This window comes from Ascidiella aspersa, chromosome 3, assembly GCF_963924565.1.
Source record: "Ascidiella aspersa chromosome 3, kaAscAspe10.2, whole genome shotgun sequence".
Lineage (NCBI taxonomy): Eukaryota > Metazoa > Chordata > Ascidiacea > Phlebobranchia > Ascidiidae > Ascidiella > Ascidiella aspersa.
In genome coordinates, this window is record NC_139449.1 from 32,256,210 (window position 1) to 32,271,601 (window position 15,392).

Here is a 15,392-nt window from a genome sequence, read left to right on the forward strand (position 1 = left end):
TACGTGGTAACGGAACGCTGGAATTTTGTAAACAAACCACTATTCAGGTAGTAGTATCATAGATCGCATCAGTCGTATCCAATTCGGCACCAATACTAGTCATTTTGTTAATAAATTTATAGAAAATTTTGGTTTAATCACATCATTAAAATTACACCAGTGATATTAGGTGTGCTACAGCAGAACCTCAACGACTTTTTTTTAATGAACCTAACCTTTTTGACTATTTTATCCTCTTTTTTTTTTACTTTATTTTAACAGGAATGTCAGCAATGGGCCCACCCAACCGCAATGTCTTATTTTCATGTTTATGAGATTACTGAATATAAAAGAGCATACAAATACTTTACAAGATGACACATTAAAGAAGGATATCCGGTGGCATTGGGTATCCGCTCCGTTCCGAATTTAAGTGGCCGTATTGGTGCTCTTCCGATACCCGGGTGGTGTCAGTGCTAACCCAGTTACACTTATTTCAGCCTGGTTTTGAATCCTGTGTCGAGTTTTCTACTTCAAAAGGTGAATTTCTGAGAAAGTGCTACATTAAAGTATTTTTGAGATAAATAGGCGTCTAGGCGCAAAAAGAAAACTTCTGGCTAATATGCTGAAAATTGTAACCAATCCACTTTTCAATTAGATCTAATTTGCTTATTCGCCAATAGTGCTAATATCATTTGGTATGGGATCAGATCTCGGTACTTTTTCCCCCGAAAATATATCGGGCGTCGGTATCGAAAATCAAGTATCGCGCGTCCCTATGCAAAACAAACAGACATGTTTAACAGTAGATTCTACCTTTGAGCGTTTTTTTTCTGGAAAGGCTAAAAAACTTGCGTAAAAGCTAAACCTTTAAAATTACAAATGCTCTAATTCCAAGCCTTTTAGACATGTGTGGGATGCATACATCAAAAATCTGAGATAAGCCTATATACTATAATTACAACACACAATTGGAATATTACGAATTTTTTATTTGTTTCAATGCATTGACCGCCAGCACGTGATAGCGACAGAGACGTACCCGACAGATACGCTCTTTTTTGTGAGAAAAAAAACATTATTTGGCAAAAAGTCACAAAACCTGGAAATCTACAAGTAACCAAATAATCCGTGTCAGGACAAATGCGCGCGCGATCAGAAACGAGAGAAAAACGCAACAAGGATAAAGAGAAAAACAACTTTTGGAACGCAAGCAACAAGAAAAAAAGCACGGAAATTGTTTGTTACGGCATCAAGCACGCAGCAAATATAGGGAAGCAAAATATAAGCGAAGAAAATCGAAGCTTTATTTCGTTTTTTTTTAACAATAAATACGGTTTTGTACCATTAGGTATTTTGCAGACAAAATATAGAAAATTTACATTTTTTTTGCTGCTATGCTTTTTATAGGCGTAAAACTTATCGTGGGCCACTAATGTTAATTTTTTCTAGAATTTATAAAACCAAAATTGTATTTATTTGGGGGGGGGAAGGACTTTTTTGTTGGTAGGGTTAGAAGAGCAAAAGAGAAGAACAAGATCTATTGTCACAGTGCATAAAAAACAATCAGGATATTTAGACGCGTTTCGTTTTTGATAAAATATAATTTTTCTTTTCGGTGCTAAACTTTTTCCCGCGCGTTAAACGTATCAGCGGGGATAAAAAAACTGCATTTTCCGGGTCTGTTGTTATTTCGAAATGCCGAAGCCGAAACACGGCGACTTCGCGGATATTGGCGACACCTTGCGGAAGCGAAACATAACGATTTGTTGACATCAGGCGGCGCCAGGGAGTTAACACATGGGCAACAATGCGAAACACTCGAATAGGCAAAAAGATCAGCAACAGAAAAGAAATCGTCAACGACATAAAAAAAAAACAACAACAAACATAACAACAACGACGATGAAAAAAAAGAGAAAAAAAACGTATCCTATGCCTAAGGTTTATAAATAGCTATTTAATAAGGCACTGCAAAAACGCAAAAGAAGTAAATCGTTCACGCCAGAGCTGGTTCTCTCGTCTATACACCTGCGCACAAAACGGGCTTCGGTTCCACTACGAACAAAACACAATAACGCTAACATGAAAAATCCGTTAAAGCTTTGCAACAAACGATTTAATGTCTTTCCAAAGTTTCTGCAAAGATCGGAGTCGGTCGTATAGATAGATCTCTGGTGCAACAACGGGAAGATTATACGAAAGGATGACAATTTGGTCCACTAGGGGGCGATACCGCTACGCGTTACGGGTTTCAAAACCGGCGACTTCACCCGCCGGATTGCCGTTTGGTCAGACGCCCAAAAAACAAGGTAAGGAACTAAATTGCGCCGACTCCGCGTCCGCTATGCCGAGCAGATAGACCTTGAAATGTTCAGAGAATCTGCGCTTGGCGATAAGCGACGCGAAAACGACGCGCTAATGTGACGTGGTCAGAGAGGGAAAGGATAGAAATCGTACAAAAAAATCGAAAGCGGACAGGAAAACGGTAAGATGGCGCGGCTACGTGATTCTGTCGCAGGGGGTGGAAGGGGAGGGGGTAAATAATGCGCAAGCTCGTCTGTACAAGCACAAGTGCAGGGACGCTGTGAAAAACGCAATAGTTTTTTCTTGTTAAATAAATTTGCCACCATGTAAGACAGGAGTTTTCAAGTTTAGATGAGCCATAGAGGAAATTCGACTTAATGAATATGTTTTTTTATGTAAAAAGCGATATCTTTTTTTAATTCGACATTAACAAAAGTGGTTCCTTATGTAAAAAGTCAGTCTTCGAGTTGCTATGCCTGTTTAAACTGCAAATAAACATAAATTTACACCCAAATCATTAGGATAAGCATTTTAAACTGCAAATTTAAAAGCCTTTTTCGTCAAAAATGCTATCTAACAATTTTCTTACATTATTTTGCGTGTTTCAACTACAAATAAATAGTTTTACCCATCAGCTTTCATTTCAAAAGAACTGAACATTTCCAATGTACACGTATCTCAACCGGTTAAAATGCTTCGTGAAGTTTTAACTCTATTTAAAAAAAGCCCAACTATTTTCTGTGTCTTCCTTTTTGTCGGTTGCTTCCATTCGCGGTCGTGTCATGACGTCACGCCGCCACCCCCACGAACAGAAAGAAAAAAAAAGGGCAACGAAAACTAACGACGCAACAAAAGACAATCGCGACTATCACGTCATAGTGACGCTCGTACGGTGTTAATCCCGGGCTCCAGGTTACGGATGACGTCATAAGACAATTCGTGGAGAAAATGAAAGCACCAATGATGACGTCACACATTGCGTGCTCTCCTCCTCATAGCTCCGGCGAGAATTCAGACTTGCACGGGCTTGTCGCCCCCCTCCGATGACGTAGAAAGAAGTTTGGACGATGACGTCAGGCGTGACGTACGCTTCGGGGAACTCAGCGGCCTGGATGAGTCGTCGGTGAAATCCTGTGAAGAAATTAAAAATAGTTTTAAAAAAAGGAGTTGGGTAGTTGTTCATGATGTGAAATCAATGGTTTGTCATTTTTAAATTAAAAGGTATTAAAATATGGCTTTATGTTGCTAGGACATTGACATGAGAAAACAAGTAGAAAACTTTGCAATTGAGGATCACTTAACACGATACAGTATATTGGTAACACTGGGTAATGTTACGGGCGACTCTTCACCTAAATAAAGTTGGCGAGTTAGTTGATTATTTGTTCACTTTAATGATGCAATAGCGAATTTATTTCATACTTAAATTTTTATCTAAATGGAGACACTGTTTGGTGAATCAATATTGTTTGCTGCTTTCCAACAGAGATTTTACAGTTGGTCACCCGAAGATTTTTAATGAAAAATAAGTAAAAAACAAACTAGCGTTGACAAATTTTAATTTTCCTCCCAAACGCTTCCATAAAGAAAACAGCGCGACTTTAGCATTCGTTTCGGCACCTCAATTACCTTCATGCGTCCGTTCACGTGCCGCGTGCATCGCCTTCGCAGGAAAAAGGCGGCGACGAGTCCAGCGGCCAAAATAAGCACTAGAACTCCAACTCCAATCGCAATCTCAGTCCATCTGCTCTCGGCCGCATTCGGCTCAACTAAGAGCGGGTCTACCTCCTGCCCTGCGCCCATGCCGCCGTCCACTGCCTCGCACACTGTGCAGCAGCCGTCGTCCGAAGCTACCAGAAGGCCACCGTGGCATGGCGGGATGGTGGGGCACCGTTTGGGGGCGCAGCTGAGCTGTCCGTCTGTGCATGCGCACCGCTCGCAGCCCTCCCCCTTCCATGAGGCGCCGTCGGGGTACACAACGCCGTTCGGGTCCAGACAGGCTTTGCGGATTCCGAAGCCTATCGTCGTAGAATTGGTAACTGTTGGTGGAAAATAAGAGAGTTAGAGCTTTGCGTTTTGTAAATACGATTTGCTCAACAATTGGCTTTAGTTCATATCTTGGAAGAACTGAGATTTGAAGTTGTATATTTCGCGTACATTTTGCACCGCTATCAATTTGTGTCGCATCTGAATATACAGATGTGTACGACTGTACGACACGTGTATGCTGGTCAGCGTTTGTGAAATGCCATAATTTTAGGTCGACAAGTTACTCATAGAAAACCCTGTATGTTTTAACTGTTTGTTTATTACGTGTTCCTTGAACTTCTAGTTACCAGATAATTTTACCATTTATTTTCATAACTCGAATTTCAAAGCATAAAGCAGTTTGTAGTTAGATGTAGAATGAATATCAAAGCCCGTACAGAAATATAGGTAGCCTATATTAAACGTGTCACGTAAAATCGTTGGTCAACAAGCAGCTTCCGAGGGGCTAGATCAACGTTGTTATTAAAACACATATGTGTGTGTGTGTCTTTTATTGTCAAGTAAAACTGTGTTTATTTTCAACAAATATGTTTCGAAAAAATCTCTAAACAGAACTAGTTATTTCCCGATCCACACTTAAGTAATATTTTATATATCAGTGACCCTAAAATCATGTTGTTTTTGAACGGAACATCTATTCCATTGGTTCCCAACCGGAGTGCCGTTTAGAATAAAGAGTTGATTGTGTGTTGATTTAATTCTGTTCAATGCGGCATCACACAAAATAACTCAGCGGAAACGCTAGTTAAGTTTGCTGCAATTTATTTACCCTTCATTGTGCCATTAAAACAATGGGTTGTAAACCACTAATCTATCCCATCATATAGTTGTCTAATCCAAACACAATCGCAACACACTTCACGCCTCAGTGGCAAGTCGTGCGTTCAGAACAAACGAACGTTATGCAATCCCCTCAAACCACAACCTAAAGGATTACACTCACCCAAGCACGAACTGCAGCACTCTCCGTGACGTAACACTGGCTTGTCACAATGCTCCATTGTCGGGCAAGTCCGGTCCACGCACCTGTCAATCAAAGCCGATTGATAAGGTTAATTAATTCGCAGATAAGCGAGCGAAGATACGTAAACGCTAATTCTCACGGCCCAGGCGATATGTAATGCGACACCTTTGAAACGCTTCCCAGAGTAGGATTACGTATCGTTTTCAACGCCCTTGGGTATTTTTGTTATTGTGGATATATAAGGGGTTGATTTGTTGGGCGAAAATTGGCCCAATCTAATTTTTTAACGTTTGACTGCCAACATTTTTTGGGCTATTTTAATCTATTGTATCTAAGTCTTAACAATTGTAATTAATCAATAATTATATCAATCAAATTTGCAAAAAAAATGAAAACACGTTTCATCTTCCATGTCACGAGCCAAATAGTTTGTATTACACAACAATGTTTCAAAAAAGGTTGAAAGCAAAATACTGCCGATAATGTAAAAATCGTCGAAATAAAACAACGTTTTTCGGCCTATTGTGATGTATAAATGCAACAAAATCATTTAAAGGCGGACACAATAGAGCCAAGGCTCAACTAATAATCTTGGAATAATTAAAAGTTGGATGGAGCTTAATCAGGCTTTAGGAGGGCGATAAATCATTAAAAGTTTGAGGGAGCTAAGAAATCCCACGCGTTTTTCACGCCTCTTATCGGAAACGCAAACAAAGGCGACACTGTGCATCGTTTTTACGGCATAGATACGGTAACCGAAAGGCTTTGGGAGAATCGTTCTGCTCACCTGAAGTCGCCGTTCTCGCACACGCAATTGGTGCACGCGTCTTTCTGCCACGTCACGCCGCTTTTGATGACGTCATTCGAAGGTGTCCGACAGGCCTTGATGCCGTGCACAATCCTAGGTTCTGCGAAATTAGAATTTAACCACATTATTTTGCGGTTTAATACAGTTTGTGTCCGTTAAAGTTTTATTGCTATTAATTATTTGGACAATTTTCAAGTGGGAAATAAATTTAAAACCAAGATTTTATAACGAAATCCAAACAGTTAGAAATTCCTTTGAACAGTGCTTTTTAAAAGTCGATAATTTAGTCAAAAATGCAGCAAATTTGCTAACTATAGGATTACAAATTGTAAAACAAATCTAATTAATCGACAAAAAATCAAATTTAAAGTTAAATTCATTAATCTTAATGATAAATGTGAAGTTAAACGATGTAGAACTTTTAACATTGCGTACTATTCTTAAAACTGAACACTTGATCAAAACAAAAAGCAGTGAACCAAAATCTAAACAAACTATGCCGACATATTGAACTTTGAAAAAGGTGATAAAATAACATAGTTTCCCAAACGAGATAAAGGTTGAAATAATGCACTACAGAAAATAAACGGTTTTTCTAATAACGACTAACTAGATCAAATTTAAATAAATTTAATATTTGTTTTTTCCAAAACAAAACTTATTATAGGTCACTTACTTCCTGGACACACTGGACAGCAGTTGCCCTCAACGATGACCGGGCTGTCACACACAGGAGCCTTCGGACAGCGCACACTGGAGCAGTAAAGGGCGCCGTTGTTGCACGTGCAAGTCACGCAGCTAGCGCCCACTACCGTCTCGCCTTCAAGCACACGCCCACCGCTAGGTAGCACGCAAGAGAGGGAGTGTGGGATCAGCTGAGTGGTGCTTTCCGAAAGGTCTGAGCCGAAATTTTATACAGTTAACAGTAAATAGAGCTGGGTTTATCGTTTCCTTTTATGTTGTTTGCTTCACAGTATGAAATTAAACAGAGTCTGATCCTATTGAAAATAACATTACAGGTAACAAAAATCATTTAACATTAAAAAACAAATTAGAAACAGAACAGTAGTTAAGGATTGGGGTCAATAATTAGGATACTAAATAAGGTAAGCGGAACCTAGTCTTAAACCACAACTGTACTCAAGAAATAGCTTAACAAATAAAACAAAATTCTTTAATATTCAGTCGAATTAAATGTAAGACTTTAATTGGTCCTTCATAGGCCCTTTAAAATTATCCCAGTTTAAGAAACCCTGTTCTAGATTTTAGATGAGTATAAGATAGTCCTAACCAGGCCTAATCTTCAATTTTCTCAATATCAATGTATTGAGTCAAAATTTTAGCAAATATAATTACAATAAGAATTACACAGAAGGAAAATGCCTCAATTAAATTACAATTACATTAAAAACTAGAAATAATTACTTCAATTTCAATTAAATCAAATTCTGGTCCTAACTCTTGTCATAGCCGAAAAGAGGAAAAATCCCAGGCACTCACCTTCGGGGCAGGAAGGACAGCAAGATCCCTCCGTTGCGACCGGGTTGGAGCATCGTAGGACAGGACACAGCAGGAGATCGCACATCACTCTTCCTCCTCTGCATATGCAGAAGTAGCATCCACTGCTCCACACTTCCCCGTCGTCCCGCCTCTTCCTCACCTCCGGGTCGCGACACGACTTGCCTCCCACGCTTACTGTGGAGGAGTTACGGGATGCTGCGGGAAGAAGAAGATGAGGATTAGGTGATTAGAAACAGGATAGAAGTAGAAAAATTACGTAAAAGGTCGCGAATCCTTGGTACCTTTATAAAGCGTAAGGTATTAAAATTATAAAAACATTTTTTCCATCCCTTATATCAATCTAACTGCTGTTTAAAACTAAACAATACCAAACAATTTGTTTCTAACGATACGTAAAAGTTTACGCATAAACTATGAGAATCTGGCCTCTTTTTGCTACAGAAGAAAATATATTTTTTAACTGTTGATGATACAAAGTACGCTTCGAAACGTCTTTATCGAGATGCTGTCGATTGAACCGACCTTTTTTGCTTAAGATTTATTATAATTATCGAGAAATATAACATAATTAAGCTAAACAAATGGGTTAATAGGTCTGCAATATTTCTCTATTTCCACCTTAAGGTCCTATTATCGAGAACAAGTTATGTAGACTGAAATATCGTCTATTTAAAATAAATCGCAAAACGACCGAATTTTGTGATTAAAATTTGAAAAAAAACAGTCTTATTTAACATTGATTTTGCTTTGTGATATACCACTCGATTGATTTCCGGACTCACGCAACAAAACTCTTTATTTAGCCCAATATGGAAAGTATAACGCTCTGCATTTTCCCCTATGATAAGAAAACCAACACGTCGTTACATTATCGAGATCTACAGGCGCTAATTCGCTCTAAATTCTTTAAACCTTGTGTATGGGCGTAGCATGAGACAGCTTACGGGGCTTTTCAAGACTTCAATCTTTCTAAATCTCGGCTGAGAGACTGATAATAGATAATAACCCAGCAATCCTGCTACAGGCTTTAACTGAAAAGGGACGCGCATATCACAGCAAGACGTGGCAAGCGTGCCTTGACTGGAGTTGTTTGCTTTTGGAGAGTGGGTTGCGGTTGTAATCAGGTGTGGCACGGCCACGATAAGGCCTAAGACAAGTCTATGCCAATCGCCTAATTAAATATTAAAAGAGCAAGCAAATAATCTAAGTTATATTCTCATGGAAGCAATTTTTTCGAGGATAGAGTCCCAGTCAAAGCTGTTCTTTGTCATTGCGCTATAGAGATTTTTTATTTTTATTTTTTGTGCAAATAATATTTGGCTGCCTTTACGGGAGTCTCACGCCACATTTTATCGAAATTTTTTGGCAAAATCTTTCTCTTTTTTCTACCTTTGACAAATATTAAACAAGGATCGGATAACCGTTGCTAACAATTAACGACCTCAAGTATCGAATTTCGAACTTTAATTATACGTAGATATGTCAAGTTCCGATTGTACGATGCAAATCCTGAAATATACCAATATTTGTGAACTTATAAACGCAAATACCACACAGCTACCACAGAAATCCTAAACAATCCGAAAGAGTTGTAGAGTACAACAGTAATAGTAGCACCTGTGAGTCGCAACATCATAAAGCGGTCTATTGTGTCAAAAATCAAAAGCTGCGTAAGTCGAGACTCAATCCAGACCGCGAATTCTAATCTTACAGAGCAACACGCAACGCCAAGGCAAGAGCGTGTTTTCCAGAGGGTACTCGAGGTCGCAATTCGTCACGGGGTTATTTGGGGTCGAGTTTATGGCTCCTATTAAAGGGTAGCCGAACCGCAAAGACAGGTGTTCGATTTGAGATGCCGTGAGGAAATGTGCGAGTTTATTTGGGCAACACGTCTCGAAATTTTATTTCTTTTGAGTTGAAGTGCCCGACACTAATAAGTTTCTGGTTACAACAAGGGCCGTGACCAAGAGCAATATTAACAAAGCGTTAAGCGACCTTTATATTTTCATTTTGACAATTCATAAAATTGAAAATTTAGTAACGTTCTGGGTACTGCATCCCGGATTTGTGTGTTGTTCGCTATTTTTCAGCGTATAACTGTATTTTTAGCCGAGGCGTTCATAACATCTGAAATTTTTAGACAGTCAGTCTATCCATCATATAACATCGTCAATACAGTCTACTTTGCCTCCCAAAAAAAACGAATTTCAACACCGCCGACTTAAATCGAACCATACTTTTTTCCCGCACTGTTGAAATGTGAAATACTTGAGTGATATCCCAATAAGCACACTGCCACATTACTACCTTACTGGCATTTTCGTTTGCTACTTGATTTTTTAGTTTGCTACTGGATTACAACGGATACGAGTGTACAGCTAAATATACGATATGTTATGATAGTTTGAATTAACCTCCTTTTGTTGCAGTTTATTAACTTGTTTTGCTAATAGAGTTAAATGACTTCAACCAGTTAAATAAGTCGTCTGAAACGGTATAACATAGAGCGTCAGTTGGTGATGTTATTTGCAACAAATAACAGGTAAAATCCAAATTCAATTTTTTGTCAAACCCCAGGAAATTAACAAAGTGAATGCTTTAAAACTAAATGGAAACCTGACACAAAACAAATTTTTCTTCGCTTCAAGGGTGCGTGACGTACAATATCTAACAGCGGCTAGTAAAAGTACTTTCGTACAACCATGCTTCATCAGCTCAAAGTATAAAGCTATAGGTTTGATTACCCTATTTAGAATTCGAAAAGTACGGTCATTTACGAAGATTGTTAAAAGTATTTTAAGTGATACCGCAAAAAGTCACTTTTTCCTACTGCTCGTACCTTTGCACTTGCAGATGGTGCAACCGAACATGTCGTGGTCCAAACCGAACTTGCACTGTTTCTGACACTGATCGTTGGAGGGACATCTCTTGCAGCGGCATCTGTCGCAGCCGTTCCTCTGCTTTCTGCACGGGTACGAGTGAAATTTTATCGTTGGTCGAGTAAAGGTTTAATATGCAATCCAAACAGCTTGATTTTAAAACAGAATTGATAAGGTTGTTTTAGACTCTAGAGCGTTTTTTTTTTTATTTTAACACATGATACGAAAACAAAATAGAATTGGAAGGCCATTTTTTGAACGGCCATAATTTTTAAAGCAAACAAACAATTAGTAGTAATTTATTAAGGTTTACAAGCAATCCAAACGAAACGGTTTATAAACAATCCAAAACAACTTGATTTTAAAACAGAATTGACAAGGTTGTTTGAGACTCTTGAAAAACCTTGTACCTTTTTGGACAAATTTAAATTATAAAAAGGTAGTTTTGGAACAGCCATAGATTTTATATCATACAAATAGAAATATTTTTTACCATGGTTGACCTGAAATACCAGTACGATTAATGTGGCGAATGATTCTAGTAAATAAATATTGCGCGAAAATAAACCAAGAGCGACTCAGGAGACATTCGACGGCGACCTATTATATTTTTGTCTTTGTGAGCTAGACAGCTAAAGCTTCATATTTAACCCAAACGCCGAATTCGTAATCCAATCACGTACCTGTATCCGTAAGGGCAATCTTTGAAGCAGTCCAGCTTCTGGCAGTTGCCAGTGCCAGCTCGGACGACTAGGCAGTGGCAAGTCGGGCACCCGTCACTGTCCCTCATGTAGCCACCGGGACAATGGGACTTGCAGTGGGAAAGAGACGGACACAGGGCTGCGGAAAGAGGTAACGTTCAAAACTAGCAAAATTCCCAAGGTCTAAGGTTCGAACCCGGTAGAGGCAAAGTGCATTATATGAGGTTTAAGCAGTTTTTATATAATTACCCGAAGAGCGTATATCGCTTTACGAAAATCACTAAAATAGCATAATTAACCAATATATTCAAATTTAAAGCTCATTTCAACAAAATAATAAATGAAATAAGCTATTGTTGCCAGGCATAATATATAACGGAGTGTTGATCTTCCAGCAGAATATTAATAGATCGATCTATTATATATTCTGCTGGAAGATCAAAATAATAAATGTTAGTAAATTACTGTTGGCTTAATATAGATATTGAAAGGAACACAGAATGAGGTAAAGTTACTTAAGCAAAATTCTTATGTTGGAATTCAATGCGATTTTAATTGAAACCACCTAAAACGACCGTTGTTTGCGTGGTTCAAGATCCACTTGAACACCACAAAACACGTTATCGCTCCAAACACAGCGAAAGCCTACAACTAACAAAAACACACACTCACTTTTGACGCATGCGCACACGCGGCAGTTTTGTTGGTTGACCCGGTAACCGTGGGGGCACTCAAGCGTGCAATCGTCCAGACTCGGACACACCGGAGCAGTGATGGTGATGATTGTTTCTATGGAAACAAAGATGATTGAGTTTACGGCTTTGTTGATCAATTGGAATGTTGCAAATTTTTAATACACGAGAATAGTTGATAAAATAGTAAAAGTATGTGCTTTTTTAGCATATCGTATCGTTGATGCACTCCATATCATAAGATCAAAAAGAGCCAAAAGATTTCCAAAGATCTAGTGGATTTTAATAAAAATAATAACCTTGGAGTTACGCTAACGTAAGCTACAAAACCTAAAAGTAAAATAAAAACATGATGCAGGAGCATAACAGTTGAGTTTGTAGTAAGCCGTGGTAAGAAACTCAAAGGCCATACAGAATTGTGTAGGTAGCATTTTAAACGTACTAATAAAGAAAAACTCATTTTCCCATAAACATTTTTGATAGTTTTTTTGCTGGAAATGGTGATGTCCCCATAGCTGTAACCGCAGTTCTACTTTTTCATTTCGAATCTTTTTAAAGCTTTGTGGAGCCTTTTGAATATGTAACGACTGACAAACATACTTATATGTTTTTAAGCCAACTAATTTAAAGTGTTGTGTGGTCTGCTAAATAGCTTATACAGGGCTCCAGTCCTATGCCTTAGCAGTGGAAATGCAACATTACAAAAAGAAATAAAATAAAACATTACGTCAGTCGGCTGTTGATGCTTAATCGAGAAAAGCAACCCGGGGGGAGAAACCCCTTGGCGAGATTGCGGGGCGCCGTCGCGAAAAGGCGACGATAAGACAATCGTAATTGTGAGGTCACAATCTCAATCGAACGGGCGATAAGGTAAGACGCAATCGGATCTGGGCGACACGGCCTGGTATATTTCAGCGCCCGTCACACCAAATTTCGCACTCGAATGCGACAAGGGACGCTTTTTACGGTTTTCCAGTTTTCCAGAAACTTTTTCAAAACAATTTTATTTGATGGTCTGGCTTAGAATTTTTAAATTGCTACGAGAACGATTGTTGCTGTTCTTATAAGTCAAGTGAGTGTTTCTCAATCATTTTTTGCCGCGACCCAAAAACTAAACGTAAGTACAGAACATCGAGACTTTGGCGAAAAATTTCTCTTCACTGAACCTTTTTGTGAGCAAACATATCATGGTAAATTACAATAAATAAGTTCTAATTTAATTAGTATCAGCCACGTTTTCGTGATGCTTCTGCAGTTTTCCCAAGTTTGGAGAAATCTTGCTCAGAATCAATTTAATTAACCTAACCATATAAAACTATATATATATACTGCAGTCGGCGGCCCAAACAAATTAAACGGCCACTCAATTTAGAGTCGCGAACCATGAGTTGAGAAACTTCGCCTAAAATTAACCATTTAAAATTTTCGAACGAGTGCAGCACAAGAACTCAACGATTTTTCAAGTTTATGTGGAAAAAGCCGAAACAACTGCAATCACGGATAACAGTCGCCAGATTTTCTCAACTAAGGTTTCTCTTTTTAAGTGCTAAAGCACTCCAGCCGTCCAGAGGCGGATATGTACGGCCGCCATCTGTCGACGGATTGATAGCAAATCTCTAAAATTGGCCAGATTGTTCAGCCGTTTTGAAATCGGCAGGCTTTCCTGTCCCAACAAACAGGCAGTTTCGCTAACTTGAAAAGCGAACACTTACTAATCCTAATTTAATTAAAAATGGGAAATTAAATCAACGAAATGGCCTAAATACGCATACCATCCATGATTGTGAATAGTTTTGCACTTTATTCCAATAACAGTCCCTAAAATTGTGGGCAGTCTATATTTTGCGGCACTATTTTCAAATATTCCAAATTAAAAAAATTAAAACTTGCAAAGGGAAAGCTTTTGTCAATAGAAGCCTTGTTACTTCAAAATGTTGATTTATTTCATGAAAAAAAAACACTCCCTCACATAGAAAGAGCTATTTTGGGTGGTAAACCAAAGTTCATCTTGATGCACCATTACCATAATAATTTCGGACTATGTAGACACGCTACCAATTGGAATCGGACATTCCTGATAGTCGAAAAACTCTTAAGAACTAAAAAAATCTGACTCATTGCAAAAAAGGTGAACATTTTGACCCATCTCTGTTGTTTGTTGAATAGTGGCTGCGGAAATGCCGCTTCGCATCAAGAGCGACGCGCGGTCGGCGACAGGAAACGGCGACCTTCGCGGCCCCTGTCATTATGTCGCGTGTCGCTTTGTCGCACCTGTCATCACGCGCCAAGCGTGTCGCGACAACGACGACTTTCGAGGATTTTTGGAATTTTTTCGAGCAAGCAATAAATAAACTTTCCCCTTCTCTATAAACCGGATGCACATAACCGAACCAGCTTTGGAATTTTTTGACAAGGCCTTGTAGATAAATTAGAATAAATCATAGTCTCCATTGTTATAAACGATAATATCGGATCGGGGCCGATGTCCAATGCCAAGTGGTAGTATCGGTTCTCGCCCGATACTAGGAAAATATCAGAGCCGATCACGTAACAAATTAGTACATGAATTTCATCCATGATTTGCGATAAAAGGCAGCGATTCTACCCTGAAACGTAAATTTATAAACACAAAATAGTAGGTTAAACTGGAGAGAACCAAACTGAGGTCCATGGACCCCTTGGGGGTCCGTGAACTAGTTTTAGGGGGTCCGTGAAGGCCTAATTAAAGAACTAGTGTATATTTAAGAAGTAATTATTTATTTAAAGAAAACACTTTAATTAAAAATTAAACGGTTTTGCACTGAATGTATAGTTAGACTCCATTTAACTTTCGCATTTTTCGTACCGAAATAACAGATTTATGAAGTCTATTTGTACTGTGACGTCAATTTACGACGTCATTTTGGAGCATTTTTTGCCTACCAGGGTCCATGCAAAGCAAAAAAAAATTTAGGGGTCCGCAGTGAAAAAAGTTTAAGAACCCCTGCTCTAAACGTTCCAATTCATTCTATTTTAGTTGTTTGAGTACATAGTAATGACGTATTTTGGTATCGGCATGGAAACAAAGTGTCAAGTATTGCACAAGGCCTACTCTCATAGTTGCCATTTTCATAGCAGCTAGTTTAATGAAACAAAACTCCCGATGTTTAAACTGTTTGTCCACGTATAAGGCAAGCATTGTTTATCGGAAATCGCTTTAAACTACTTTCAAGTGTTAAGCGATTACACTTCAAACCTATTTTATACAGGAGTGGTTATAACAGCCTCTTAATTCCACTCCAAACAAATACGCCGCATTCCAAATTCGGACGAAATTAGCCTTTTCCTACTTGTTGACCAGCTGTGCTCACGAGAGTTAAGAATTCCGGGGACATAAACATTGAGATTCGACCGACTGGGAATAGACCGAGGGAAAGGAGAAAGTCATTTGCGGCCAGCTAATTCGACTTAAATTGGCGCCTTACGTTTATACGCGAAGCACGTTATTGGAAC

The 15,392-nt window shown here is 38.8% G+C and overlaps 1 protein-coding gene across 1 annotated transcript in view; it reads right to left on the bottom strand.

The window, feature by feature from the left end:
• Window positions 1-1,462: 1,462 nt before the first annotated feature.
• LOC146162512 (cysteine-rich motor neuron 1 protein-like) overlaps window positions 1,463-15,392 on the bottom strand; it is a 60,421-nt gene continuing 46,491 nt past the window's right edge. Inside the window, exons 9-17 of the mRNA XM_083385451.1 lie at window positions 11,881-11,997; window positions 11,191-11,347; window positions 10,468-10,592; window positions 7,608-7,823; window positions 6,784-7,005; window positions 6,087-6,207; window positions 5,279-5,361; window positions 3,916-4,325; window positions 1,463-3,417 (exon numbers count right to left, since the gene is read on the bottom strand). Coding sequence (XP_083241577.1) covers window positions 3,298-3,417; window positions 3,916-4,325; window positions 5,279-5,361; window positions 6,087-6,207; window positions 6,784-7,005; window positions 7,608-7,823; window positions 10,468-10,592; window positions 11,191-11,347; window positions 11,881-11,997 — 1,571 coding nt within the window. The 3' untranslated portion in view covers window positions 1,463-3,297. The remainder of the gene's footprint in view (window positions 3,418-3,915; window positions 4,326-5,278; window positions 5,362-6,086; window positions 6,208-6,783; window positions 7,006-7,607; window positions 7,824-10,467; window positions 10,593-11,190; window positions 11,348-11,880; window positions 11,998-15,392) is intronic.